Here is a 26036-nt window from a genome sequence, read left to right as displayed (position 1 = left end):
TTGTTGCTTTTACTGCATAAGAAAGTGAGTCATTCTGCTAGATGGTGGTTGTCTGTTCCCTGGTATAAAGGCTTGGCTTTAGAAGACACTGTCAAACCTGTTTTATAGGATCATTTAAATTAATCATGTGAAAAGGAGGAAATTTTCTTCCTGTATTGTCACTTCTCCAGCAGGCACAGTGAAGGAGAGAGAGAAGCAGTTAGTGTAAATTTTTCCTCTGACTACTTAAATGTGTGAAAGGTATATTAATAGTCCAGCAAAGCAATATAACCTCTGATTAGCCTCCTTTTGACTTCTTTAGAATTTAAGATGCATTCTGACAAAAGGCATGTTACAATGTATTAACTCTCAGACGCAAGTCCTCTTTTTCTCTGCTTAACAGAAGGTGTTCCTTTGAGGAACAAAGTGTTAAAGGACCTGCCTGTTCTCTGTGTGAGCAGAGAATCACACAGAGACACGCATGCTAACGTCACAGAATTTTCTGCTCTCAGATAGAAGCTGCAGTAGATGTCAGTGCCTGTTGACACTGGAAGGGTGCTGGGGGCCTTCTGAGCTATCAGGGTCATCGAGGGAACGACTTAAGTGCCTCTTCCACTCACTAGACAGAACACACTAGGCGCAAGTTAAGCTCTGATGGAGGTGCCAGAAAAGACTGGTATCTAGAAAGGCAAAGTAGAGATGTGTATTAATCAAACCACCCTGAGCAAAGAGTGGTCAGAAGCAAGCCAGAGCATCACCAGGAAACAGGCCTTTCTCAGGATGGTGGTAGGAAAAAAAAAGGAACCAACCTATCCAGAGACAACAGAAATGCCATTAAGAAGGGTCGCTACTCAAAAACACTCCCATTAGTCTCCACTCCCAAATTCCTTCTGCTGATCAGGGAAGGAAGGCTGAAGGATACATACGGCTTCTGACTGAGAGGAATACAGTAGGTTTTTGAAAGCCTTGTTGCCGGCCCGAAGGAGCGACCACACGGAACATGTTCGTTCCTGAGTATGCTTTTCCCCTCTCTCCTTGGCGTTGTTGCACAGGAATGTTCCAAAGAGGCAGGAATAGGTATGTTGCACCAGTTTCACCTATGGGAGTCCAACAAGGCAAAATCAAGCAATAGGGTATGCATTCTCAGGGGGAGGTCAGCCCAGCTGAGCTACCCTTCCCCCACATCCCTGAGAGCACTTCAGATCACACTCAGTAAAGATGGGGGAAGCAAGTAAGCCACACAACCGCACCTCCTCACCACACCAATTCTAGAGCGCCAACCCCAACCACCATCACTCCTGAGTCAAAAGAGCAAAGATAAATCATTGGAACACCCACTCCTCTTGGCCTCCCTGGCAAACAGTCTCTGAGGCCCTAAGTTAACAACCCCCCTCAAGAGTGACAGAGTATAAAAACTGGATACTGGAGCAGATCAGTGTGCAACCTAAGTCTGAGAGACATCACATTTCTAAACAATTTTTCATTCAACAAAACATTGTTGAGCATCTCACACACCCCAGATGTTTCTATGGGTGCTAGATATGCAACAATAATCAGACAGCGCTCCTCCCTGATGGAGCTCATTCTAGTTGTGGGGGAGGGGTAAGAACTGCTCTGGACAACACTAAGGCAGGGTAAGAGGGACAGAGCAGTGTGGGAAGGCCTCACCGATGGAGACCTGATAGAAGTGAGAGCGCAAGTCATGTGGGTATGGGAAGGAGGGAGGCAGATGCTCCATGCAGAGGCAAGAGCAAGCACAACGGTATTGAGGCGAGCTAAAGGACACTGCACAAGGAGAAGAATGGTAGGAAATGAGGCTCGAAAGGTAACCTCTAGGAGAGCCGTGCATGCCATTTTGAGGACTCTGACTTTTACTCTTGTGAAACGGAAAGTCATTAGCGATTTTTGAGCAGAGGAATGACGTGGTCTGTCTTATATTTTAGAAGGTTGACTCTCTAGAGCTGGAGCAGGAGATGATGGTGGCTTGGACCAGTGTGGGAACAGTAGAGGTAGCAATAAGTAATCAAGGTTCTAGATATTTTTTGAAAGCAGAGCTGGAGAATCTGCTGACAGACTGAATGTGGAGTATGAAAGAAAGAGGAGAGTTGAGGATGACATAAAAGTTTTTGCCCTAAATAAATGGAAGGGTTGAGTTGCCATTTGGTGAATTGGAAGACTTCTGGAAGATCAGGTTTTGGGATGGGGAGATGTGGAAATCAAGAACTAAGTTTTGAACATCTTAAGTTTGAAATACCATTAAAACATCCAAGTGGAGATACTAAGTAGACACATGTGGATAGATGAGTCTGGAGTTAAGTGGAGAGGTCTGAGCTGAAGAGGTATAAAAGTGGGAATCACAGAGAGCAATTAAAGCCACTGGACTGGATGAAGTCCCTAGAGAGGAAGTGTACAGAGAGAACAGCCTGGAGGCTGAGCCCTGGAGCACTCCAACATTCAGAACTGGGAAGGTAAAGAGGAACCAGGAAAGGAAACAGAAAGGACCAGATGGTGAGGTAGAAGAGAACTAAGAGAAAGTGTGCCAGAAGTCAACTGAAGAAACTGCTGCAAGAAAGGAGTGATTAAACTGTGCCAAATATTAATGATGGATCAAAGAAGATGAAGACAGTCAAAAGGTAGAAACTTCCAGTTATAAAATAAATGTGTCATGGGGATGTAATGTACAGCATGGTGACTATAGTTAATAATACTGTATTGCATATTTGCAAGTTGCTGAGAACAGATCTTAAAAGTTCTTATCACACACAAAAATTTTCTAACTATGTATTGTGATGGATGTTAACTAGACTTACTGTGATGACAATTTTGCAATATGTACAAATATCAAATCATTACGTTGCACACCTGAAACTAACATAATGTATGTCAATTACACTTCAATAAAAAAAAAGAAGGTGAAGACTGAGAGATGATCACTAGATTACCAACATGAAGGTCACTGGTCACTTTAACAAGAGCAGCTCTGGTAAAGTGGTGGGGTAAATACCTGACTGGTCTGGGTTCAAGAGAGAATGGGAAGAGAGGAATTTGAGACAGTAAATGTAGAAGACTTGAGGCGCTCTGCTGTGAAGAAATGAGCTAACAGCTGGATGGGAATGCAGGACTGAGAAAGGGTTCTGATGAGATGGGAGGCACCACACTGTATACGTATGCCGATGGCAATGATCTGGTAGAGAGGGAAATATGCTGATGCAAAAGACAGAGAGGAGAAATGCTGGAGCAGAGGAGAGGGGCAGGAGCTGGTGCACAAGTGGAGGGAGGGGCTGGAAGAGGGCATGGATAGTGCATCTTCCATTAAAGGAGGGGGCAGAGAGAGTGGGAGAGATGTAGGGGATTTGGTAGATGGACTGAAGAGAGCAGAAGACATTCTATTGTTTCTATTTCTAACCGCTTTTTGAAGCTTCTATTATCCATTTTAAAAGCTAAGTTTAAAACAACTCAAAAACTATGCAAATCTAGTACACCTGGATTCACTGAAACACTTGTTTATGATTATTGTTTTTCAATAAAAAAATAAGAGACAGAATGGCTCCTCCATCAAATTCTAAAAAGGATGCAGTTTCATGTGAAAACTGACCCACTAACATTTGTGGTGATATGTGGTGACACCCCCATGAATTTAGAAGGTCCTCAAAATAAAGACTTATAAGCCCAAACTCACAAGGAATGCTTCATTGAACTCAAAAGAGCAAGGAAATTGCCTCTGAAGCTGATGAACACAGTCAAGCCACTGCAGAAACACTGGGCAACGCTCGTTCAGATCATCCGAGTTCTCCCCATGACCACACCGGTCAGCAAACTTGTGGCCAAAATCCAGCCACTCCATCTCCACGAGAACCTGGAAACCCTGCAAGGAAGCACCCAGGAGCGATCATTTATGCTTGTCTGTCCAGACTGTGACAGTCCTGATCCTGGTGTCACTGGCAGCAGTCTCTTATAACAGCCTCCCACTAAACCCCATCAGGAGCCCCAATCCAGCCCTACTGCCAATAGCTCCATCCCTGATGGGACACATGCTTAGGGCAATTTCCCAGTTGCCTCAACTCCATTCCATAATCATCAAAAGGATACTCAGCATTTATTTAAGCCTTTCTTGAGTCTGTATTTTTATCCTCTTTCATTCTTACATATTTAACCCAACAGGTGGTTATTACAGAGTAGGGTTCTTTCTCCACAGAATACTCTGTGGTGCTATCTAGACCCATTACCATAATAAGTATGCCAAGATCCTTCCATAGAGGCCCCATTTTCCTGAGGCAGCCAAAACTTTTCCAAGTAGATAGACTGCAAAGGAAAACACGTCTGTATTCTCAATACCTTCTGCCCCATTTTAAGAGCCACAAGAACTGTGGTAGGCATCACCACAATTTAGCTCAAGGTAAAGGAGCAATGATTTAAAAATAAAGAAATTTCACTTTCATCACACCTAACCACCTCGATCAAAATAGGTTCCCCAACTCATCCTGAAGTACCAAATCCCACTCTTTGGTGCACCTACCTCTATGGTTCGGTAATAAGGGTCCAGTAAGAGCTTAGCTAATGCCACAATCTGGGGGGTTCGGTCCCAGCCATCTGAGCAGTGTGCTAGCACTGGTCGCTGATCACGATCCACGGCGTGCACTACCAGAAGTGCCGACTTCAGAAGCACAGACAGGTGATGGAGCCATTTTGTGCTTTCAAGAGCTGAGAGCCAACTATAAGAATAAAAACAGAAGGGGATAAAGAAATGCCGATTTTTATGATTTACTGCATCATGCCAAATACCTGTCAAATTAAAAAGCAATTCCTGAAGATTTTCCCCTCCAAACACACTGCCAAAACAAACAGAAAATTTCTGTATCTTTATAAAGCATGAGACCCAAGCCCTACTATGCAATAGAGGAGAGCCTTAGACATAGGACAGTAATTAATAGGACTATCTTTTGTTCCAAAAATCTTATAGCTAATTTCCCAGAGAGAATATTTAATATTTTTCAGTCCATGGTAGATATAGACCCAATATAGTTGCTCCCCCTTATCTGTGGGGGATATGTTCCAAGACCCCCAGTGGATGCCTGAAACTGTAGATAGTACCAAACTCCTATGTATGCTATGGTTTTTCCTATTCATACATACCTATGATAAAGTTTTATTTATAAATTAGGCACAGTAAGAGGTTAACAACAATAACTAAAAATAGAACAATGATAACAATATACTGCAATAAAAGTTACCATAGATCTTAGCAACCTCAGCATAAAATTTTTTTTCTTTCCTTATTAAGTCGAGAACTTTCACCTTTTCACTTAAAAGAAGCACTTTTACAGCTTCTCTTTGGCATATCTGAATTGCCAGCATCACTACTTTGGGTCCATTATTAAGCAAAATAAGGGTTACCTGAACTTAAGCACTGCGATACCAAGACAGGCAATCTGATAAGTGAGATGGCTAAGGGACTAACAGGTGAGTAGCACATATGGCATGGATATGCTGGACAAAAGGAGGAGTCATGCTCCAGGAGGGACAGCATGAGATTTCATCATGCTTCTCACAACGGTGCACGATTTAAAACTTAGTAATTATTTCTGGATTTTTCCATTTAATCTTTTTGGACCGCAGTTGACTGTGGGTAACTGAAACCACAGAAAGTGAAACTACAGATAAGGGGAGACTACTGTGTAAGTAGTTCTTTCTGGAATCTTCTCCTGAAGGAAATGCAGCCACCTTGAGATGTAAAATAGAAGATATTTATATTTAATGCTCAGCAACTGTGCCCAAGTTCTCAAAAAAAAAAAAAGTAAAGAAAACTCAAATACAAATATGTCTATAACAAGATGTAAGCCTGATGCCACACTGAAGAACAGAGCAGACAACATCGTCTGCTACCCCCACACCCTAACACCTAGCTTAAGTCTTGAGTGTCTACTGACTAAAACTGGATGGGTTCAAACTAAGGATTCAGACACACACAAATTACTACACCAACGGCTACACAGTATCACTGGGCTTGGCACAGACTGGATTCAGCAGGGATCAAGAAGAACCTTTTTTCGAAAGACCTTCAAGGAAGTATCAGACTCCATAAATTGCCCTGTGGGAGTAATCACAAACTGATCATACTTGTTTTCAACTGTGGTGTTTTTTTTTTTTATTGCAGTAACATTGGTTTATAACATATAAATTTCAGGTGTACATCAATTTCTGTGTAGATTACATCATGTTCACCACCCAAAGACTAACTACCATCCATCACCACACACATGTGCCTTTCACCCCTCTCCTTCAGCCCTTTCGCCCTCTTCCCTCCCTTCCTCTCTGGTAATGACCAATCCAATCTCTGTTTCTGTTTGTTTGTTATCTTCTATTTATGAGTGAGATCATACAGTATTTGACTTTCTCCCTCTGACTTCTTTTGCTTAATACCCTCAAGGGCCCTCCATGTTGTCGCAAATGGACAGATTTCATCGTTTCTTATGGCTGAGTAGTATTCCATTGTGTATATATATACCACATCTTCTTTATCCATTTGTCCCTTGATGGGCACCTAGGTTGCTTCCAAGTCTTGGCTATTGGGAATAATGCTGCAAGGAACATAGGGGTGCATGTATTTTTATGCATTCGTGTTTTCATGTTCTTTGAATAAATACGTAGTGGAATAGCACATCACACGGTAGATCTATTCCTGATTTTCTGAGGCATCTCCATATTGTTTTCCATAGTGGTTTCATCAGTTTGCACTCCCGATAGCAGTGTATGAGAGTTCCCTTCTCTCCACAACCTCTCCAACACTTAGTGATTCCTGTCTTGTTAATTACAGCCATTCTAACAGGAGTGAGGTGACATCTCATTGTGGTTTGGTTTGTATTTCTCTGATAGTTAATGATGAACATTTTTACATGTGCCTGTCAGCCATCTGTATATCTTCTTTGGAGAAATGTCTGTTCAGATCTTTTGCCCATTTTTTAATTGGGTTGTTAGCTTTTTTTTGTTGAGACGTATGAGTCCTTTATATATTTTGGATATTAACCCCTTATCAGATATATGGTTTGCAAATATCTTCTCCCAAGTGTTAGGTTGTTTATTCGTCTTGTTGATGGTTTCCTTTGCTGTGCAGAAGCTTTTTAATTTCATGTAGTCCCATGTGTTTATTTTTTGTATTGTTTCCCTTGCTCGGTCAGACATGTTATTTGAAAATATGCTAAGACTGATGTCAAGGAGTGTACTGCCTACGTTTTCTTCTAGAAGTTTAATGGTTCCAGGTCTTATATTCAAGTCTTTAATCCATTTTGAGTTAATTTTTGTGTACAGTGTAAGATAATGGTCTACTTTCATTCTTTTGCACTTGGCTGTCCAGTTTTCCCAACACCGTTTACTGAAGAGACTTTCCCTTCTCCACTTTATCTTCTTGGCTCCCATGCCAAAAATTAGCTGTCCAGAAGATGTATGGATTTATTTCTGGGCTCTCGATTCTGTTCCATTGATCTGTGTTTCTGTTTTCCTGCCAGTACCATTCTGTTTTGGTTACTATAGCTTTGTGGTGTATTTTGAAATCAGGGAGTGTGATACCTCCAGCTTTGTTCTTTTTTCTCAGGGTTCCTTTGGCTATTCAGGGTCTTTGTTTCATATATATAAATTTTAGGATTCTTTGTTCTATTTCCATGAAGTATGTAACTGGGATTCTGATTGGGATTGCACTGAATCTGCAGATTGTTATAGGTCACATGGACATTTTAACCATGTTAATTCTGCCAATCCAAGAGCACAGAATATCTTCCCATTTCTTTATGTCTTCTTCAATTTCTTTCAACGTTTTATAGTTTTGTCAGTGTATAGATCTTTCACCTCTTTGGTTAAGTTTATTCCTAGATATTTTATTATTTTTGTTGCAATCATAAATGGATTGTATTCTTAATTTCTCTTTCTGTACTTCATTGTTAGTGTATGGAAATGTAACTGATTTTTGTATGTAGATTTTGTATCCTGCAACTTGACCATATTCATTTATTATTTCTAAAAGTTTTTCAGTGGATTATTTAGAGTTTTCTATATATAAATCATGTCATCTGCAAATAGTGACAGTTTCACTTCTTTCTTTCCAAGTTGGATCCCTTTTGTTTCTTTTTCTTGCCTGATTGCTCTGGCTAAGACTTCCAATACTACATTAAATAAGAGTGGTGAAAAGTGGGCATCCTTGTCTGGTTCCTGTTCTTGGAGGGATAGCTTTCAGTTTTTCTCCATTGAGAATATTAGCTATGGGCTTGTCAAATACGGTCTTTATTATGTTGAGGTACTTTCCTCCTATACCCATTTTATTGAGTTTTTATCACAAATGGAAGCTGTATCTTGTCAAATGCTTTCTCTGCATCTATTGAGAAGATCACGTGGTTCTTATTCTTCATTTTGTTGACACAGGTATCATGTTGATAGATTTGCGGATGTTGAACCATCCCTGTATCCACTTGATCATGGTGGATGATTTTTTTAATGTATTATTGTGTTCGATTCACTAGTATTTTGTTGAGGATTTTTGCACTTATGTTCATCAGCGATATTGGCCTGTAATTTTCTTTTTTTGTGATGTCCCTGTCTGGTTTTGGTATCACGGTAACGTGGGCTTTGTAGAATGACTTAGTAAGCTGCTTCTCCTCTTCAATTTTTTGGAAGCGTTTAAGAAGGATAGGTATTAAGTCTTCTTTGAATATTTGGTAGAATTCACCAGGGAAGCCATCTGGTCCTGGACTTCTATTTTTTGGGAAGTTTTTGATTAATGTTTCAATCTCCTTACTGGTGAGTGTTTATTCAAATTCTCTATTTCTTCTTGATTCAGTTTATGAAGGTTGTATGATGATAAGAATGTATCCATTTCTTCTAGATTATCCAATTTGTTGGCAGATAGCTTTTCATAGTATTCTCTTACAATCTTTTGTATTTCTGAGGTGTCTGTGGTAATTTCTCCTCTTTCATTTTGGATTTTATTTATTTGAGCCTTCTCTCCTTTTTTCTTGGTGAGTCTAGCTAAAGGTTTGTCAATTTTGTTTATCTTGTGTTGACATTTTGTTTCTTGTGCCTTGTCATGAATTCACTCCCCACCCCCACCAACAAAAGCTCTGATTTCTCCAAAACACAGTATTAGTAGTCAGGACCACAATCTAGCCCTTCAAACACACTTCTGTCATGGGGGTTCTGAGAAGGCTTTGGCCAAGACTAGGCTATAAATGCCTCTTAAACCTTGGGGAATGGGTATGAATTTTTGAAATAGTCTAAGGAAGGGGTCTGTCCAGGCAGACAACAAAATGTAGTGCATAAACATGGGTTTCACATGAATTAGCTTGGTCTACCAACCAGACTGTGGATCCTCAAAGGGTGGACACAGTGTCTCAGGCACAGCTGTAACCCCAGCCCAGTAGCTAGCATACAGTGAAGATTCCTACTATTTAAATCATGGGTAAAAATTCAATCTCAAGACTTTCTATCTCCTAATAGGTACCTGAGAAACATTTTTCACTGTGGATCAAGTGTTTATTCTCATTCCTTACACAGTCTTAAAAGAAACCAAGTCTTAAAAGATAAGGCTTAGGAGAGCAAATACTAAATTATCTCTTGGCCCCTGGAGAAATGGTAAACAAGGACCAGTGTAAGGTTCCCTTGAACCTTACTAAACTATTCTTACATACCAGTTGATGTTGTCCATGCCTAACAGAGAAAGCTGTATTCCAGAATCTGCCAACCAAGCAGGTGCTGAGAGATTCCACACTTGCTTGTGCTTGTCCTATTCTCAAACTGTAGTAGAAATATACCATGCCCTAGCCCTCCCACAGACTCAATCAAGTGTCTGGAGGCTTGCGTATAGCTGGTCGCATCACTGCCACACCTTCTTTTTATCCACAAGGGAGGCTCCAGTATTATGATTTGCTGCCAAATACACACAAAGCATTACCTTCTTCCTTAATAAAATCCCCTAGACATTCATTTGGACCAGGCAAGGGCTAATTACAACCTTTTGACTCTGAGTTATAAAACAGTGTTTTAAAAAAATTTTTAATATATGGAAGATATTAGAGAACAGGTAGTGTTGATTCTATCCCTTCATTTTACAGACAGGAAAACTGATGCCCACGGTAATTAAGCCACTTGGCCAAAATCACACAATCAGTGGCAGATCTCCTGAGTCCTCAGCCAGGCTCTTTCTTTTTTTTTTTTTTTTTTTTTTAAAGATTTTATTTTATTTTTTTTTTTTCTTTTTCTCCCCAAAGCCCCCCGGTACATAGTTGTATATTCTTCGATGTGGGTCCTTCTAGTTGTGGCATGTGGGACGCCGCCTCAGCGTGGTTTGATGTGCAGTGTCATGTCCGCGCCCAGGATTCGAACCAACGAAACACTGGGCCGCCTGCAGCGGAGCGCGCGAACTTAACCACTCGGCCACGGGGCCAGCCCCGTCAGCCAGGCTCTTTCTATGCCCCACAAAGAGAGTGCTACTAGCTGGGTTCTGGAAATGTCTAGCAGATGCAAGTTGCTAATCCCCAAAGCAGAGCAGCAATCTTATTTCTTCAGTCAGGCTTTCCCCAAGGGCAACTGCTTCACCCTCTGGGCTGATTGCAACTGTGATGAATTTAATCATTTGCTCCCAGGAGTTAGTACAAGCGATTCAGGCAGCCATTTGATTTAATAAAGTCAAATAAAGAATGCTGCAAAAATTGATGTGATCATGAGATCTACTGAACAAAACTCGGGGGAAATAGCCACGGGCTCCAGCACAAACACCAGAAAAGAGAAAATTCTGTATTCTCTGGCACCATTTCTGGCTTCCTGAAAGAGTAAAACAGGAGCTTTTAAATATTTATCTGTCCATATTTGTTTTACAGAGCATTCCTAATTTATCTTGTATTCAAACAGTGCCCTTGGGGGGAGGGGATATTATTTAACCTTCCTCACTGCAAAAGCCAGCCATTCACTTTTAATAAGCAATAAAAATCAAGGTAATGTTCTTAGTAAATAAGAGAGGGTAATTTAGAAATCAGAAGCAAATGGAGAAAGAACTGACCTAATGGCTAGTTTAAAGAAAGTTTAACCCTTTCTAGAACATGATGAATAAATTTTGACTCTTCATGGTAAAACATCCCAGTTCATAGCAGGTTAAGTGTCACCAGAGGATGTCAAAAACAGAGAATTAAATTACTTCAGGCCAAAAACAATGTACAAAAGAAGGAAGAGGTCCCAGGAAAAACAAGAATGCAACACTTCTGTTTTGAGAGCTGAGGCTGGTTCTGTGCTGCACATTTTTAAACCTTTCAAAGGGCTGATTTTTCTCCTGGCTCCTCCTCTGTGTTGCCATGCTCCTAACACAGGAAGAAGAATACCCGCAGAGACTGAAAGTAAAACCGAAGTCTAAGAAGAAACAGAAGAAAAGACACCTCCAAACTCATTTTTTTTAAAAAAGCAATGCAGAATTAAAGCAAAGGTCAAGGTCTTACTTTCCCGGATCTGGCATCTGTGTGCAGAGCAACCGCAGGGACTGAAAACTCCTCCGAATTGAATGAATATTTGCCATCCCCATAAATACAACTTCACAGTTTGGGTAATACTCTGGAGAGAATAACAATAAAGAGAACACAAATATGCTGAATTTAAAGCCCATATGGCCAAATTTAAAAGGAGCAAACTGGCTATAAAACAAACCATTGCAGCTGCTGACTAATGAAACTGCAGCATTTTGATGCCTATTAGCCCAGTCCTTTATTAGGAAAGGAAAACTGCTTGAATTTTAGCTGTCTCGGCGAAAAGGAAGGATAGATTTGAGAAACATAAAACAGGAGCTGTTATTTTTTTTTAAAAAGTCTATATACTTCCATCTTACCCCAGGTTTACTTCTTGGGCCTCAACTAACTTGTAGCTCTGGAATCTCTTTGAAAAGAGCCTATTAGAACAATGCATTTCATGCATTCAAATTCCACTTTGGTATAACTGCTTTTAATTTCCCGTTTAGATCACATCTGAGTAAGGAGCTTGGTGCCTCTACCTGCTCCATCAGCACACAACTGGCGCCGAAGGGGTCCCTCCTTGGAGAAAGCCAGCATTCAAACAGTAGGGGTGTTATAGGTCAGGACAGAGGTGCTTTGCTAGAGTTTTGTATTTACTGCTTCAATTTCCAGCCCAGGTTTTCTAAGTAGAAGCCATGTGAGGAGTTTTCTGTGAGGCCAGTGATGAGCATACCCACTGACAAAGGCAACAAAAAGCTTTTAGAAGGCTGAGAAATTGAGCCACTAAAGAAGCAGCTTCCAAACATGAACAGGCTTCATTATGGGAGAGGATTTACTTTCCTTATCACCTAAAGGTTGGCAGAGGGAAGGAAGATTATTTGGTTTCACTGAACCTCCTCCTCCATTTCTCTCTTGAAAAGAACATACAGTGTTAAGACTCCAAAGAGCTCCAGCTCCCTCAAGATAGGCTGAGGAACATGGCTAGCCATTCATTTCAAATTGAGAACTAAGACCCCCTTCAGCATGGGCTGGATTCACAAGGACAGAGTGTCAGAGGACAAAGCACTGTCCACCTTACCTGGGCATTCACACCCTCCTCCTTTGGCTCGGTTTGCCACAGCTGCTGCATAGGAGCGTGCATCCAAGATCAAAAGCTTCTGTGGTTGGATGGCCAAACTCTCTGCTCCTGAAGTATTTGACAGAGAAGAATCTAGGGACATCAGGAGTGGGGAGGACAAACTAAATGAACCTGTCGCTCCCAGAATTGTGCAAAATAAGAACCACAGGCGCATATTATACAGTACCAAAAAAATTCAATGAAGTGAAATTCACCTAACCAGAACCTTTGATACCTATGACTTCTCTCTTTAGTTTATCTTCTGTTTTGCCTACAATTTCCTATACATCATTTCTACATCTGTAGTCCTTTAATGAAGCCTGGTGTTTTCCTCCATGGTCTGGAGACACTGAAGGTCCCCTATCACATATATACTCCATTCTTGTCATGATGGCAAGAAAGACAACAAACACTCTAGTTCTCTTAAACCAAGTTTAAAACAAGGGGCCTTCTGGTTCTTTGTCAAGACCTGTGACTCCTTAAACAATTCTGTCAGTTGAAGCTTTGCTCTCTCTCTTCTATGAAAAGAATTCTGTCTCACAAGGAAAAGGCCACTTCGCGGAAAGGTTCTCAGATGCTATAAAAATTGCTGTGACGGATCCAGCGAGTCCCTTACCAAAGTCCACGTCAGAAAGGTCTCCTGGATTGGGGAAGTCTCGAGGACTGTTCCTAGTTGATAGCTTGCTGCCACCTGATCGGGAGTCAGAGGCACAAGCTTTGGCTACTGACTGCACCAGATGCTCATCATCGGCATTTCGCCAGCCCCACCAGCTGACCTCTGGCTGTCCACAGCGGGCGATGACAGCTCCATTGCTCTGGTGCCTGTGCAGAGAACAAGACACAACAACTGTACCCATCCCGATGGCCCCATTCAGATGCTCTGTTGCTCACACAAAAAGTGAGGTAGTGGATTTTCAATGCCTTAACAAACAACCTGACTACAGGTAAGTGATGGGTTAGCTTCAAGTCTTCTCAAGGCAGAAATCTTATATAGCAACAAGAATAATAACAAAACCTATTTGGATCTTTCTCATTTATCATACCATTTTAGAGACAAACACAATGATAAATGTGTTAGAGAAAATTTAATATTCATAAAGTAAAAGTTTCAATCTTTAAATTTATTTTTGGAAAATCAGGAAAAAATAATCTACAAATACTACACTAATTCTGCTACTCAATAATGAAACATTAATCTCTCCTTTTTAATACTGCACCTGACTATCCTGGCATAATAGATGCTGAAACAGAAATATTTGTTTCCTCACTAACTTCTGAGAGCCCACAGCAGCAACTGTGTGCTACTGGGCTGGCTTGGAGATTCTTTTCAAAATAAGATCTCACCTTTGGGACTGAAACACTTACCTGGGCCACAATGGACTGCTTTATAAAATCTCCTGAGATTTCATGAGTCACAAACTACTCTTATTATAGGCAGGTAGCTCAATGAGCCAACTACCCTTCCTTAAGCTCTTAGAAGGAAAGGTATAGCATAAACCTCAATAAGCCATCCTCTGATAGATCCCCTTTCAAGAAATAAGACCAGAAATCATACTCATAGCCTACTTTAAGATGCTATTAACACCCAGTCTTTTCCTAATTAGGAATTTTAGTTAGGCAATTTTAGCAATTACAAAGTTATAAAAGTAACATTATTCGGCAATCAAAAGGAATAAAGTTCTAATACATGCTACAACATGGATGAACCTTGAGTATGTTATCCTAAGTGTAAGAAGCCAGTCACAAAAGGCCACATATTGTATGAGTCCATTTATATGAAGTGTCCAGAATAGGCAAATCTGGAGACAGAAACGAGATTACTAGTAAGCCAGAGCTAGAGGGCTTGGGGACGGAATGGGGAGTGACTACTAACAGGTCTTGGGTTTCTTTCTGGGGTGGTGAAAATGTACTAAAATTAACCATAGTGATGACTGCACAACACTGTGAATACACTAAAAAAAAAACCCCACTGAACTATACACATTGAAAGGGTGAAGTATATGTGACATCTCAATAAAGCTATTTTTTATAAGTTATAAAAGTAATCAGTTCTCTGTAAAAATAAATTAGCAGAATAAAAAGCTAGTAAGCAAAAAATTTAAATGTCCCCCAATTGTATATCCCAGAGGGAACTGTCAGTGTCTTGCCTCCCATTAAAATTGTTTCTAAACACATACATGCATATGCACGTAACACATGTGTAGGGTATAGATAAATTTAAATAAAACATACTATTGAATCTATTTGTCTTCTTCAAGGAACAATGTGAGAAAGATTTTTGTTTTTAATCCTAAAGCTCACAAGCTATAAATTAACTTTGGCAATAATCAGATTCCACTGGAACCACCAGTTTTTGCTTCTAGCTTTTAAATTCTTCCTCATTGGAAGAGACAAGTAATGGAAAGTACTTGCATATCGCCAAACACACTCAACTGGCTCACCTGTTGAATGGAGCCAAACTGGAAATAAAACCTCACTGATTCTTAAAATGCCTACTAGCATATAGTAATAGGAGCCAGGTAACCGCTGAGCTGACTGATGCCAAACCTTTATAGCAGAGGCTGGCAAGGCATTTCCTGAGCATCCTCTTCCTCTGCAATGCTTCCCAGTAGTACCCAAGAAGGACAGAAGATGGCACTCTTCAGCCTGGGTCTTGAGATTTAAGGGCCATGGCATTATAATCGCTAGACTGCAATTGAGCTGTTGCAATAAGCAGCTAAGTTTTTTGCAGTCTTCGAAGATGCTTTAGACTGCATGAAAGAGAATTAGAACACTATAGATAAAAAAATCACTAAAGAGCATATCTATCATTTTAACAAAAAGGACCAGTGAAAGTATAAAAATTAAGATGTCCAATGGATGAATCCCCTACTAAACAATGAATGCTTCAATTTTATATAGAAACACATAAATATTCAAACTATCCCTAAGTTAGTATTAGGCAAGCCCCCTAAATGTCTAGACGTTTCTAACAATCACTCAATGCACAAAAGGGGAAGCTGTGAACTGCACTACAGATGGGCGGCCTTCGCACCATCTTGCTATGTTAGAGCAATCTCTGTCTTCAATAATAAATCCAAATAAGTACTCTCTCATCACAGCAGGAGAAAGCACTAATCAGGCACTGGTTCAGCATGGTGCTGTCAAGTAACTTCTGCCAGCAACCTCAGGAATCATTACTGCAGTCTACAGACAACTAAATTCAGTAAATGTATGTTGGACTCAGAAGCATCCTGCCACCTGGACTGGCAAAGCAGAAAGTGGTAGTGGTACAATATTCCAAAACATTCTTCAACATACCCCTTACAAAGCTCCCAAATAATATAACAACCTAGTTTGGAGCTCAGAAATACAAGACACACGTTCTGAAACAGAGGCCAGTTCCTGGAAGCCTGGCTGATTTTATGTGAACTACACTAAGAACTTCCATTTGTAATCTTTAGAGACCAGATTTTCTCTAAGAAATTGCAAATATAAATTTTCAGTAAGAGTTAATACTAGGGAATATTATCTCCCACTCTGCTATTTTACTTATGAAATCCATTATTCCAAGATATAGCCAAAACTGAAAAAAAATTTCTAAGAAAACCTGACTCCTCAAAAAAAATTTTCTTCATTTATATATACTCTGTGGTCTTTAGAAAGGGTTGGAAAAAACCCTATGGCTCATGCCCTCTAGAATAAATTTTAAAAGGGAAAAAAGGCTTCCCATGTTTACTCTAAGAAGTTTTTCTTCAACCTACACTCTTACGCTTCTCTACCAACAGGGAGAATTCACCTAAAGCCCCTTACTTAGAAAATGAGAGTCCTTTCCCCTTATGCTCAAAGTCAGCAAACCCCACAATGCCAGGGCTGCTAAACTAACACAGCTGTTGGCCACAGAGCAGCAGCTGGCTGCTTTCCCTATTTGAGCTGGGCCGATCACTGATAAGACTCATAAATCCTTTCAGCTTTAACTGTTCTCTAATTCCTGTGTCATCCTTATCACTTGAGTGATAGGTAAATTTGGTGACCTACTTTTCTAGGGGTGTCTGAAAACAACAGTGATGAAAATTGAGATTGAAAACTTAATGGGTTCCACTGGGCCAGAAGCAAATACTTTTCCATCTCTCTCTATTCAGAGTGGCCATCAGAATTTGCCTTTAGTGGACTAAATGAACAAGCTGGTTATCTCGGTGAGAATTCCACAAGGAGATAAATCCCCTCCTCCAACCTCAGTATTTCAATAGAATGCCTCCTGGCACGAAAGAGTTTCTAACTGTGCTCTACTGGTTTGGTCCAAAATTAAGAAGAGTTCAAAAAGTGTGCAAACCGGAGAAAATGAAATCGAGAATGTGAATATTACAAGGAGATGAGATTTGAAACAGTTCCAAAATAAGAGGGAATGACTTCTTAAAAATTTAACATGATCCTGTGAGAACTGAGCCATTCACTGAATTATAAAAGAAGCCCTCAGGAATACAATCTATTCCAGATATTTCTTAGAGAAGCCCAGTGTTTATAGATTCATATTCAGATGTCACAGCATACCTTCAAAGTGAGAATATTATTTCCATTTTACTAATTTAGGAATAGACTGAGGTCAATTAGGAACTTCCTCAAGGTGGCATAGCAAGGAGTGTCCGAGAAACAACTTGAACTCCAAAACCTGTGCTCATCACCCCACCACCAACCCCTTCTAGAACTTGCCTCCTTTGGCTCTCCTGCCTTTGATCTCTGAGATCTTCTATCCAGCTAAGACCTAGCCGTCTTCTCTAAATCCTTCCTCTCAAAGCAGAGCTCTTCCATGTGTTAAATTTTAACCAGAAAGACAATCACAAAGTATTCAACTCTATCCTTGCAATTCTCACTTTCTAGAACTCATCTCTCTCAATCCAAAAGCCAACATCTGAAGCTAAATGCAGACAGCACATTATCTTCCAAGAGAATGTCAGAAGGATCTTAAAATAGCAAGACCAGCCTCTTTTCTATTGAAATTTTCTAATCAGTGTCAGTTGAACCATCAGCTAGTGTTCTGGATGAAATAAGTAGTGGTGTGTCTGACTAGAAGAACAGCTTTGCAACAAGCAAGCATACAATTACCTAGAAAGTTCACTGAACCCCTCCACTTCCCTTCCCAGGTAAGCAGCAGGAGAGCTGGCAGACCACATGCAGTGGGCAATAGCACCAGACCGCGGTGGGCCTGGCCAGGCTTACTTACCTGTAGACGACAGCAGGGATGCGCTTCCAGGATCTGAAGCTTGCTACACTTTCTAGTTCTTTGTCAGTGATCCAGGCAGGCACTATGAGCTCCTGTGGATAGCTACCACATAGCCTAACAGGGAAGATGAGAAAGAGGGAGAGGGGGCAGAGGACAGGGAGAAAGGGAGGGAGAAGAGGAAGAGATACTAGGTGAGCCAGCACAAAGATGTTGATCAAGCTACCCCAGAGCCAGTTAAAAGGCAATGAGGAGCATCACTTGAGTCTTGGTCTGCCCAGGAGAATGGGCTGCCTCAGGTGTTTACTTATGTATGTATAATGTGATACTATCTTGGCTTGTTCCACTCAATGCTGCCTTTGGGTAATCTGGCAACCTCAACCATCAATGAAAAAGGGGGGCGTTGAGAGGCAGTTACTCCACCATACCCCTCTGTTATAACAAATACACAGGTCACTTTTAACTACACAGTTGCCCAGTGAATTCACTACAGAAGTGAAAGTCTGTGTCACCTCTACCAGACCTTCAGTCTTTCAGGCTTTTGTCAAAGGGAAACATATGAGAGCCCACAATTTCAAGTTTCCAGAGACCTTAGAAGATTACTAACATATTCTTTGATGTGAACCAAACAGGGTGTCCCAATTATAGGGAACAGGTGCAGCCATGGACATGTAGAAACAGTACCAGAGGTCAGCCATTTGCATGTATAATCACAGCCCCACTGAGCCAAGTTAGTAATGTGAATAAACTATTAATCATAATGTCTATAAAATACACTTCAGAACAAACTACATTTGGAAAAAAAGCTCTGTTTTCATTAGCGAAGATGCTAGTCAAGCTGGTGCCCTAGAAAGGGAGTATTTATGACAGGTTTTTTTACTTACAGGATGATGTCTCTCTATGGCTATCCCAATATTCCTTTTCAATAGTGAAGGAAATAAGACTTTTAATCCAAATCCTAAAATACACAAACTCCTCCTCCGCCACCACCAACCTGCCCTAGCCTATCTATGCATTAGGGAAAGAGGGAGAAAAACACAAAGTGGCTTAGGAATTAGGGGTTTTGGTCATTCTGCACTAAATCTCTCACTCCTGTTCTCAATTTCCAGAAGACGAAGTACTAGGAATTTAAAAGCCACTGAACCAGCAGAATGGCTATGGCAACAAGAGCAGCTCTATAAAATTCCTAACACCTACTCACAAACTCCTAAAAATAACCTGGGACACGGTGATCACAGTTAATACTCTAACCATGAGTCTTGCTCCTTTTATCTTGTTTTAAACTTAAGAGTAAATTTGCCTCTCATTCTTCCTTTGTATTGGGAAGAACTTTTCAATATCCTGAAGACTGGTTTTGAGTTAGAAATAGTGGACTCAAAAGACAAGAAGTTAACTATGGGTTTTTTAAAACCCATACTAAATAGAGATTTTAAATACTAAATAGAGATTTTAAAAACCAATAGCTTTTGAACTCAAACATTTTTTCAACAAGCTTAGCTTAATTCAGTTTTTTGACTATACTCAATTTTCTGATCATTATAAGTATTACACTACCCAGTAGTCAGCGCTTCAGCAAATACTAGCTGCTCACTTATAGATAAGGAGTTTCCAGTACAGGAGAGGTGGGTTACACGTGAGGAAAGCCTCAGGCTCTCTGAGGCCCCCTCCTCCAGTCTCCACCTTCATTCCCTGCTTTGACTTGTCAATGAGAAAAGCAAAGGTATAGCAGACCTGTAGCTCCCAAGGCTTCATAACACCCCAGAGGTTCCTAACTCTTTGGCCAAGGTCCCTGTCAAGAGTATGTACAGTAATTATAATTTTACCAGTGAAAAACGAAATGTTCTGATGGCTACCCACAAATAGATCAGGAAAATGGCTATCATAATTAGGCAGCTCAAAGGACAACAAGGATAATTAACGTCTCCAACTGCTGCAGGGAAACTTAAGAGAAGGATATATTAATTTAAATCTCCTGGACAATTTTATTTTGATTCATAGAAACCTGGATCACCAAAATCAAAGTGGTTTACTGCCCTCTCCCACCAAAGTACTTACACCTTTTAAGGAAAGAGGTTTTGGGAAATATTTAATAATGTTACTATTTAATGATTAAATGATTGTAGCTGTGAAGTAGTTTCACGTCAATATACTGAATACCAGAATACTTATGCCTATTTCATAGGATCTGGAGTAAAGTTATAGTCATAAAAACTAGCTCCTAAGTGTTTTATCATTGCTTATAAGATCACTAATTCTATCTCTAACGTGATGTCAAGTGGTGATGAGAATAACAGAAACTGCCTGTCTACAAGTAAACACAGTATCATCTAGACGTGCATGTGCCAGGAAGAACAGAGGCCTGGAAGGGATAGAAAGGAAGCTTCTAGAATCCTATTAAGTAAGCATTACTTTTCACTCCAGTGATAGCAATGGGAACATATGGCTCAGGAAGTACCCTGAAGATGATGTATTTACATTGAATAAATAAAATTCCGTTTGAAAGAAAAAGAAAAAGTCTAAGTTCAAATGTTCTGTCACATGAGAACTGGGGTTTTTGCAAAGGCACTGGCTGTGAAACACAGTCCAAAGGGACCCATGCAACTCACTTGTACTTCTCATTGATGTTGGAAATCCTCCAGGCATTGTTCATATCAAAACCCATCCGCTCCACTTCGTTTTTAAACCTTGACGTTACGTGCTCCCCTAGGGGCCAAAGACAGCAGAAAGAAAGAAATGAACACCCTTTTGCAAAACAGGTAGACTAAAAGCACAGCTACCTGCTCAGTTATTAAGAGAAAAAGAAAAAAATACAGGTAGATATTATACAAATAAAACAATATATATTTAGTGTTAGTTAAAAATTCTCCTTCAGGATAAGACTATAAAAAGGAATGAGGAAATTAATTTTGATCAGGAATTACGTTATATCATCTAATCACTGCTATCAACTCTGAGGGTAGTATCCTTGAGCTCATTTTACAGAGGACAAAACTGAGACTGAGAGAGGTTATTATGGCAGGTCTGTCTGGTCCCCAAACACATGCTGTCACTATACTGGCTACTTTTCTATTTCCACACTCAACCTGAAACTATACAAAAGAAATAAAATCAAGAAATTCACCAAGAGTAGAAATAGAACTACAACTCCTCATCGGAAACCCTCTGGGCCAGATTTTAGCACTTGAGAGTTTTCTGGATTTTAAGATGGTGCATATATTAAAATACTAAGTTAACGCTCTCATCAGGGTCTATTTAACCAAATATTAATATTTCTACAGTAAAATGTTTGCATAATTCCTACTAAATGGGATAAATAAAGCAACAAATAGTTTCATGTCATCTCAGATCGGGTCAACCCACCAAGTAAAATAAGAAAAATCTTTCCATTTCCACAGCCTTACAAATTACATAATGGTAGATAAGAGATCATGGACCGATAACTGCCAGTACCCAGGAATCTCAGGAAATACCATACTATTAAGTAAAGTGCTCAGCATTTGTAAGAACATCCACCCAAACAAGTATAACCTGCCTACATTTGCCCTAATGAATTTGGCTTCCTCTTCCTTAGGACAGTGAGCAACGAAGGCAGAAATGAATCTAACATAAAAGTCATTAAACCTGAAATAACTTTCTTCCTTGAAAACAGTCATAGGGCAGTAATTTTATAAACAAACAAACAAAAAACCATTAAGCAGTATGTCTAATATATAGTGTTATAGGTTACAAAATAAATGATAGTGGGGGCTGGGAGAAACTACAAAAATAAATAAAAGCACAAAACAGACTGCTTTAGTGATCAAAGTATAAAGTCTTGCTCCCCCTGGGAAAGAAGCTTCAGAACAGGAAACAGCAATTACTTGAATGAAGGACGATTCTATAAAACTACTTCCCATTTAAACTGCTTTTCTTGAACTTAAACTAGGTATTATATGCTTCCTGAAGGACAGCTATAAAAAGATGAGGTTCAGAGATGCAGGAAGAAATAATCAACTGAATCTATCCTATTTTGGAAAAGTTTTAGAAGGGATGCAGGCTTCCAAATAGGGAAAAAAACTATCTGAATTGGGGTTCCATCTGTTTACAAATTGCGAGGAATAGTGACCATCAAGAATACTAGACAGGGAGTCTTTTACTTATAATCCAAATCTAACAGCTATAAAACTATGGCCACTATCAAGTTCCTCAATAAATGAGATTTTTCCCACCCTGAGATACAGCTCCAAGTCTTTTGCAAAAGGTAAAGTACTTTAATTAATGGTCCTGTACATTAGTACCTCTATCTTAAACACATAGATACCCTAAAAGGATCCTATAGTTTTAAAATAATCACTGGCAAAATAATAATCACCACCACCACCAGCAATTTACTACGTAGAACCACTGCCCAAAGAAGGGCTTAAAACCACCATCCAGAGCATGAAATTCTGAGCTACAAAGAAATATATACTGAGCAATGAGCATAGAAAATCTCTTATTTCAAGCTCCCTGAGAACAAGGAGTGAGTTTTAATTATCTTTGTACCCTCTAAAGCAGTGACTTCATGAACTTTGAAACTGACCACCACAACCCACAATAAGAATTTTTACATCACAATTCAATACAAATGTTTATTTTTAAAAAAAGGTTTCACAAAACAATAACCACCTTTACTGTATGTGTGAGACATTTTGCTATTTTCTATTCTAAATGTTTCAATTCATATTTCATTTCTTAAAACTTTGATTTCATGACCCACTAGTGGATCACAACCTACAGTGTGAAAACCACTGCTTGAAAAAGATCTAGCAGCAGACCTTACATACATAAGTAATTCAACTGGCTTTTGCCAAATTGTGTTAGAAGTTCACTTACGTTTATTCAGCCAGAAAAGTGAATGGCAAGCACATCTATTGCTGAATTTCCCTCTCAGAATGCTCATGTCTCCACTGATTCAACATTAGATATGCTGTAATATCTCAATTTATTTTTAATATTAAGGTTGTAATTTTTTTTTATTGAGTTAATGATAGGTTGCAATCTTGTGAAATTTCAGTTGTACATTAATGTTTGTCAGTCATGTTGTAGGTGCACCACTTCACCCTCTGTGCCCACCCCCCACCCCACCTTTCCCCTGGTATCCACTAAACTGTTCTTAGTCCATAATTTTAAATTCCTCATATGAGTGGAGTCATACACAGATTATCCTTCTCTCGCTGGCTTATTTCACTTAACATAATTCCCTCAAGGTCCATCCATGTTATTGCAAATGGAATGATTTTGTTCTGTTTTACAGCTGAGTAGTATTCCATTGTATATATGTACCACATCTTCTTTATCCATTCGTCTGTTGCTGGGCACTTAGGTTGCTTCCATGTCTTGGTTATTGTAAATAATGCTGCAATGAACATTGGGTTGCATAGGACTTTTGGGATTGCTGACTTCAAGCTCTTTGGATAAATACCCAGTAGTGGGATGGCTGGATCGTATGGTAGTTCTATTTTTAATTTTTTGAGGAACCTCCATACTGTTTTCCATAGTGGCTGCACCAGTTTGCATTCCCACCAGCAGTGTATGAGGGTACCTTTTTCTACACATAAGGTTGTAAATTTTTTGTTTGGCTTTGTAGTTCCATTTCAACCCTTTCTGTCTGCCTCCCCATCCCCAAATGAGGATTTATCCTTTTTTAACATTTAGTATTTCTTGCACGACAAATAGTCCAGCAATTCTTATTTTAATGGGAATAAAAACTTTTTAAAGCAGTGAGTCCTTCTATCATAATCACAGTGTCAAGTGGCAGTCCAAAAAATTTTTCCCCAAAAAAGTCTAGCTCCCTGGGTGATTCTGAGTATTCACGCCAACAATTCTACACAGCTTAAAGGCCTGCGATAAAAGAGCCAGGCCAGTATGTGAAGAAGGCCAGTACCAGACTCAGAGAAGGTGAGAACTAGCCCTCCCAGATTTCTAAATACGGAAGGAGGAATCATTCTTTTCCATGGACAAAGCAGTACAGTCATCTAGATGCACACTTACTGAACTGCATTCAAACTCGGTAGACAGACTGCTGGCAAGGGCTTTTACTTTATACTAAATAGGCAGCTGCACAACAGTATAAGACCCAGAGTCATATGCTGTTCGTGGTTAAACAAGATGTGCTTCATGGGCATTTCAGACAAGAGAGGTCAGAGAGGTGGGCCTGATGCTACTAAACTAGCAACTGAATTGCCCAGTCATCTGTCAGGATTCCAGATTAATGCTCAAGTATAGAATGATCACCAAGAAGGCAGCTACAATGAGCAGACGGAAGCTGAACACATGGGAGAGAAGCTTTAAGTTTTTTAGTCCCTTTCTTTTTTAGAGTTTGAAATGGGGCTAAGAGCAAAGTCAAGAGTTTTGCAAAAGTTTTTGCAAGTTTCACAGATGAATTCCTATAGCAATGTTTAGACTTCTTCCAAAGCAGATGAAGACCTACAGCTGTAGCCATGGTATGGCTGGCTTAACTATGACAGGTTCACTGTCAGAAACCAAGATATATATGAATAGAAGGCAATGATCTAATTTTTCCATTTCCCTCCTCTCTGACACATTCTACTCCTAACAGGCTAAGGAGAGAAGGATCCATAAAAGGCTTTATTAACTGCTGAAAGACAAAACTAACTTCTACCCTTCAGAGTCTATGCTTGTGATCTCACATGTTGGGGGAGGTTATAAAAAGGCATTACTCTGAAATATCTCAAGTGCTATCTCACCCCAAAGATGACTTATAAGAATGTGGTTGTCTCATATGCTCACAGTTGGTGAGTAATGTTGTAGCCACCACTGATACGCAACGATATTGGGTGGAGACAGAAGAACCAGGTTGACTGGCTTTAAAAGTGCCACCATGTTTTCTTTTTTTTTGAGGAAGATTAGCCCTGAGCTAACTGCTGCCAATCCTTCCCTTTTTGCTGAGGAAGACTGGCCCTGAGCTAACAGCCATGCCTATCTTCCTCTACTTTATACATGGGATGCCTACCACAGCATGGCTTTTGCCTAGCGGTGCCACGTCCGTACCTGGGATCCGAACCGGTGAACCCTGGGCCGCCGAGAAGCGGAACGTGTGAACTTAACCACTGCGCCACCGGGCTGGCCCCATGGTATTTTCTAAGAGCAAGTTTTCCCTCTGTACTCCACAGTGAAAATACATGAAAGGAAAAAGCCATACACACTCTAACCACGTCAATGAAGTAAAATAAGATTCCATGTGAGTGGGAACAGGTTAATTTCAGTGTGGACTGCACATATTGGGAAGAAACAAAATACAACCTTTATTCATAAAGTTCCAGCCAATCAGTTACAATGGCATTACCTTGTATATTCCTAATTTCCAAAACATTTTCACAAGCACAGCACATGGTAAGCATTCAAACATTTACTGAATTGAACTTTCCAATGTTACCAGACTTTATCTTCAGGAAACCCCAATCAGCTTGGGCAGAAAGAACAAGAATGTCCCAGTTTGAAGAACAAAGGAAACTATGAAGAGGATAAATAGCTTGCCCAGTATTATTTTTTTAATTAAATGGTAGAGTATGGTCAAGAATTCAGGTTTTATAGTTCCTAAATCAGTACTTTACCCCCCAAATGCTTCCATCGATCACAAACTCATAAACAGACAGAGGACACCATGGTCATCTGTATGTCCTGGTGGCCAAAGAATACCAGATATCAGGAAAGAAATGGCCTGAGGACCAAAGTCATCCCAGCTCAGGACAAAGCCATTTATAACAAAAAGACAAGAATGAAGTTCTGACCTGGCACATCTTAAGAATATCCTAAGAGCTGGCTCAAATCCAAAAGAAAACAAGTAAAATTATCAAGAGAATAAGGAATCATCTAAAAAGATGAGGAATTTTCAGTCTGTGGTTGTGGGAGAACAGGCTGGGAGAAAGCAAGCCTTGTTGACTAAAAGGTGGCAATGCAAAACTAGGAAATGCCTTTTGGAGTTAAAAGTCTTAAAGTTCTTGGGGCCGGCCCCGTGGGCTCGGACATGGCACTGCTCATCAAGCACATGGCATCCCACGTGCCACAACTAGAAGGACCTACAACTAAAAATACACAACTATGTACCAGGGGACTTTCGGAGAAAAAGGAAAAATAAAAGTCTTAAAGTTCTTCTATAATATAATGTAGCAAGCTAGATTCATTAACTTCATTATCCTAGAAGATGATGGAGACTAGAAATTTCATGAATAAGATGTAACGGTTAAAAACTAAGCAGATGTACACATAAGATTTGTGCATTTCATTG

At 39.9% G+C, this 26036-nt stretch overlaps 1 protein-coding gene across 16 annotated transcripts in view; it reads right to left on the bottom strand.

Annotated features, from left to right (window-relative positions):
* Positions 1-26036, bottom strand: part of MTMR3 (myotubularin related protein 3) — a 142500-nt gene that overhangs the window by 9208 nt on the left and 107256 nt on the right. For 15 of the 16 annotated variants that reach the window (XM_046639336.1, XM_046639334.1, XM_046639340.1 and 12 more), the window contains 8 exons: positions 20374-20470; positions 17771-17884; positions 13187-13392; positions 12532-12663; positions 11448-11559; positions 4496-4691; positions 3659-3844; positions 906-1076 (listed from right to left, as the gene is read on the bottom strand). In XM_046639336.1, coding sequence (XP_046495292.1) covers positions 906-1076; positions 3659-3844; positions 4496-4691; positions 11448-11559; positions 12532-12663; positions 13187-13392; positions 17771-17884; positions 20374-20470 — 1214 coding nt within the window. The remainder of the gene's footprint in view (positions 1-905; positions 1077-3658; positions 3845-4495; positions 4692-11447; positions 11560-12531; positions 12664-13186; positions 13393-17770; positions 17885-20373; positions 20471-26036) is intronic. The other variant, XM_046639339.1, reaches the window with a different exon arrangement.

The sequence above is a fragment of the Equus quagga genome, chromosome 15, assembly GCF_021613505.1.
Source record: "Equus quagga isolate Etosha38 chromosome 15, UCLA_HA_Equagga_1.0, whole genome shotgun sequence".
Lineage (NCBI taxonomy): Eukaryota > Metazoa > Chordata > Mammalia > Perissodactyla > Equidae > Equus > Equus quagga.
This window is presented reverse-complemented; position numbering and strand designations above follow the sequence as displayed.